Consider the following 4,885-nt stretch of genomic DNA (forward strand, 5'->3'; position numbering starts at 1 on the left):
ATCTGCCCTGTGCCGGGCATTGAACTTGAATTGCTTCTCAGGTCTCCTGTAATCTTCTCGACAGCCCTCTGATAGGCTACGTGCTCTCACCCCTGCCTTGTATAGGTACATAAACCAAGGTTCAGAGAGGTCAGTTAACACGCATCAGGCCATGCAAGCTCTGAACCCTGTCTCTTTCTAGCTCCTGAAAGCCACTGAGGAGCTCATGATTCTTCCCTCCACCTCCCTCTGTGCAGCCAGCTGCCATGGCACCTATCAGTCCCTCCTTGCCTCTTTCCCCCTGATTTCGTACTCAGAAGAGGTACCTACTGTGTGCTGGGGCTCCCTGGGTTGGGAGCCTTCGGGAGGGCTATGACTGGGTTTCTTTCATCAGTCCCCAGCTCCCTCCCATGCACTGAGTTCCCTGTGTAGCCCTGGCACTCAGGCAGTGTGCACTGACGAAGCAAATGGAAGGGAAGGAAGGGGGAGCCTGGGGGAGTTGGTGGCAACCTCCCCTCCCACCCCCGCCCCTCCCCCCCACAACACACACACAAGAGGCTGGTCCAGATGGAGCAGAGGCAGCTGCCTTTATTAGGGGCCACGTCCTGGCTACCCTTAGTCAAAGGCCAGACACTTAATCTTCATGTCCCCATCGGCCGCCAGGTACTCGATGGCCTCCAGGTTGAGGCGGTTGGGGAACTTGAAGGAGTATCCATCCGGCAGCTTGATGGTCAGGTCGGCATTGTCGAAGGAGACGCACACCTGGAGGACGGAGAAGGGCAGGGAATGGAGTGGCAGGGGCCCTGAAGCAGGAGCCTGGGCTCTGCAGTCGCAGCTGGCCTGCAGGTCCCAGGACACAGGCTCCCTGGGAGAGGGGCTGGTGCTCACTGGCCTGATCACAGCAGGGGAGGGGAGAGAGGGGACAGGGGATGGGAGGGAGGGCAGGGTGGGACCTAGGTCTCCAGCTGCTAAGGCTCGCTCTACCAGCCACCCCTTGCCCCCGGCCCCAGGCCCCAGCCCACCTCCATGGGGCTCCCACGCAGGAAGGGGAAGTTAGACTCTCGAAGCTCCTCGCCCCAGGACCCTTCACTTCTGCTGTTACACACGATGGTGTTGACGTCCCCGTGCGCTTCGAAGCGGGGGTTGAAGTGCAGGCACAGGTTGTCGCCATCTTTGCCCAGGTTCAGGGCGAAGCTGCGGGGAGCAGGGGGCACTGAGACCTTCGCAGCCGACTGCAGTCCCCCCTCGGACTGCCCAGTCCAGGCCACCAGCTGGAGGGCTCACTGAGTGGGAGGCTCTAGGTCTGGCCCTGCCGCCTCCTGGCTGTGTGACCTTGAGCAAGTCCCCGCCCTTCTCTGGGCCTCAGTCTCCTCATCTGCCTCATGGGGGCTGCCCAGGAGGGATCGCTAAGGGTCTGGCTGTGCTGAGGGCCAAGCCCAGACTCTCACAGATGTGACTTTGTGTCCCTCTGGTCACGGACCGACAGCACCTCCTCCGCAAGGTGACCTCTGGGAGGACACGTGTCCTGTCTGCCTTGTGTATCTCTGTGCTCCTGGTGCCCAGCAGGATGGCACACGGTAGGCGCTCTACATCCACGGGGCGAGCAAACCCATCATCATCATCATCATCATCCAAAACGCATTTGCTAAGTGGCGAGAAGAGCGGCACGTCTCTTGGAGGGTTTGGTAGGCATGAAAAGCATAAAGCACACGACGTGTGCGGCTCTTTCTAAGATCAGCTGGTCAGCGTCATGGTCACCGAGGGACCCAGCATCTCACTTTATCCACACAACCACCTCCCCAAGCAGGGAACTGACAACTGACTGGAGCGCAGTGCGGTGGGTGGACTGGTCCAAGGTCACATGGCTGCGGAGAGACTAGACAGCTTGGAAGAATGGCCGAAGGAGTGAAAGTCTGAGTGAGTGAAGAGGGCGGGGGCCGAGAGGAGAGGACCTCCGAGGACCAGCAGGGGAGAGGCGCCCCTATTCCCTCTCCCAGGCCCCCAGGGACCTCGGCTCCCGCCCACAGTGGGGGCGGGGCAGGCAAGGTAGGCCGCAGCTGGTTTAGCTTAGGAGGCTCCAGCGGGGAGGGATGGGGGGACTGTAGTGGGGGCATCCAGACCCCGCGCGGAGGAAGTGACTCACCCTGAGGACTCGGCTGCCGTTAACCCCCTCGACGCGGGAGGGAGGGGCGGGGCCTCTGTCACACAGCCAGGAGGCGGCAGGGCCAGAACCAGAGTCTCCCGGCTCCGTGAGTCCCCCAGCCGGTGGCCTGGCCTGGGCAGTCTGACGGGGGACTCCACGCCCCTCCCAGAGCGGGGCCCGCTCCGCCCGGCTCCGCCCGGCTCCGCAGCTCGGGCCCCTGCGCCCTGCCACCCCAACCTTCATCCCCTCACCTCTTGGCTTCGGGGGCCACCTCGCCCTGCACTCTGAGGCACTGCCCAGGTTTGAGATTCAGGTTGCTGGCGGTCAGACCCTGCAACGAGGAGACCCACCCAGCGGGGTTAGAGGACACAGTGCGGGAGGGGGAGGGGCGGGGGGCGTGCCCGCCCTGGATCCTCTGGCCCTGCCCGCGGAAAGCCTGGGGAATCTGGAGCAAGTTCTAGACTCTCTTTCTCCGTGTGGTCCCGGATAAGTCCCTGCTCCCAACCGGATCCATTTCCTGTCTGTTACCACTACCGAGGTTGTGGAAGGCAAGATGTAGAAATTTTTGCCATTCAGCTTGGGGATTTTAGATTCAGAGAGGCTTGGGGGGTGAGATGATATGTTGCATCCCTTCATTTAATAGATGGATGGAGAGAATCGGACTCAGTGAGTGACACTGCAACTCGGTGGCAAAGAAAGGCACCTGGGTCGGTCCCTCTGCTGGAGAGGAGGATCCCGGGGCTGGGAGATCCCCCACCATTCCCTTCAAGCCCCTCCCTACAGAGAGGCGCAGGGGCTGGAGAGGAGACCCCTAAGGGGCGCAGCCAGGCCCCTGTGCAGAAGGAAGAGTGAGTGGCCAACGGCCAGACTCAGCAGCCTGGCCAGCTCAGCAATAGCAAGATTGATCGCACAGGCATAACCGCTGTGAGCGGTTCCTTCTGCCAGAAACTTGAACCCCTTTCCTCGGGGCCTGCAGAAGCTTCTAGCCTCCTTCTCTTCCCCTTCGCACCCCATCTGCAGGCATGGGGAATGTGTGTGTGGAGGGGGATGGGAATTACCCAGCCCCCACCTGACTACCCTGCACAGAACCACCCTCCACCCACTAACCCAAGCAGGCGCCCTCTCGGGCAGCCGGTCTCAAATCTTGGCGACTTTTCAGAGCTCTCTAGAGCAGAGGATGACTCTGCCCTGGCCCAGTGACTGGGGACAGCTGCAGGGGGGGAAGGGACAGGATCCTCTCTGGGGTGAAGGAGGGGGGAAGGGACAGCAGGCTGGGTGTCATCAAAGTCAACACCCCACCAGTTTGCCACACCCTTCTCTCTCCCGGTATCGGAGAGCTGCAGAATGTCAAACCTTGGCGGAAATAACTGTGCTGTCAGACCCCGGAGGAACTCAGATAATTCTGAAGCCAGAGAGGGCCTTTAGGGGCCATGGCACCCACCCCCATTTTACAGACGCGGCCAGCGTCTCTTTGCTGAGGCACAGCAAAGAGAAGGCACTTGTTCCAAGCCACACCCCAGGGACTAAAACCCAGATCTTCATCTACCCCCACTCTCCCCCAGCTGTCTGCCCCCACGCCATCCCTGTGCATTGGGGCGGGATCCCCACACTCACACAAGCCATGACTGAGGACCAGAGGATGCGCCCAAGGAATACCTGCCGCACCAGCTGTCTCAAGACTCAAGGAGAGATGGGCTCCTGGGCCGCTCCCACCCTTTTAACGGGACCGGGCTCCGGTAAGTCCCGCCCCCTAGAAGCCCAGCCAATTATAACGCAGGACAGGGAAGGGAGCCCACTGGAGGCGGGGTCAATGGAATTTTGAAGCCTTTCTGGAGCAGAGGTGACCAATCAGAGTGGCAAACCCCCGTCTTCCTTAACCACTCCCCAGGGTCCACTCCACCTCCCATTCCCCTTCATCCCTCCCCACCCCCACCAAAAAAATTGTGCTGTGGCAGGGATTGGGGGTGGGGGGAGCCAGTGGAAAATAGTTTGAGAATGAGTTAGGCACAAGAGTTGGCGGGAAGGAGGCCTAGGGCCAGCAGACCGAGCTCAGGGGCCACCCAGAGAAGATGGTTGAGGGGATCCAGAGTCCCTCAGGGGATTAGAACTGAGGTTCATCTGGCTGCTCCCTGCAGGGACCAGGGCGTGGCCTGCACTGCAGACCTCTGCAGAGGGCCCAGGACCTTGAACCACAAGGTCCTGGCCCCACCCGGGCCTCCCCGGAAGCTGGGATTGTGGCTGCTGCTGGCGCTCCTCATTTAGCGCTAAAGAAAGCCTGGGCCGGGTGCCAGGCCTCAGGCTTCATGCCTCAGCCCTCCTGAGGGGCCTGCTGCGGAGCCTCCAAGGGCTCCTGCCTGACAGCGTCAGGCCTCAGTCAGGCCTGAGAGGGGGCCCGGGGTGGGCCAGGCCAGGAGGGCTTGGGGTTCTGGCTCTTGCCCCCTTCCCTTCCACTCTTCTTCACATCTCTCTCTCCAAGGCTAGGCCCGGCCTTTCCCTTCTCTGTTCATTTAGCAGATATTTTACTGGGTCTCTACTATGTGCCTGCCCTGAGCTAGTCTGTAAGGATTCAAAGAGGAACCCCACACCTGGTCCCCACTCTTAGGTAGCCCAGCGCTGGGGCAGGACCTGGCTGACTGAGTAGCATGATGCTGGTTCTAAGGCAAGTCATGAGCAAGCCCCGTGGTGCAAGGGAGACTGTCCAGACTGGGGACCTTTGTGTTTTTATTTGTTTGTTTGTTTGTTTTTTAAATTTTTATTTATTTA

At 60.6% G+C, this 4,885-nt stretch overlaps 1 protein-coding gene across 1 annotated transcript; it reads right to left on the reverse strand.

Annotated features, from left to right (window-relative positions):
- Positions 1–541: 541 nt before the first annotated feature.
- On the reverse strand, positions 542–3,846 carry LGALS1 (galectin 1). The gene is made up of 4 exons (XM_046010672.1): positions 3,737–3,846; positions 2,374–2,453; positions 1,002–1,173; positions 542–741 (listed from the first exon to the last, which is right to left on the reverse strand). The coding sequence occupies exons 1-4, from the start codon at positions 3,743–3,745 to the stop codon at positions 595–597; spliced, it is 408 nt and encodes a 135-aa protein (XP_045866628.1). The 5' UTR covers positions 3,746–3,846; the 3' UTR covers positions 542–594.
- Between the last annotated feature and the right edge of the window lie 1,039 nt (positions 3,847–4,885).

The sequence above is a fragment of the Meles meles genome, chromosome 7 (genome assembly GCF_922984935.1).
Source record: "Meles meles chromosome 7, mMelMel3.1 paternal haplotype, whole genome shotgun sequence".
NCBI classification, from domain to species: domain Eukaryota; kingdom Metazoa; phylum Chordata; class Mammalia; order Carnivora; family Mustelidae; genus Meles; species Meles meles.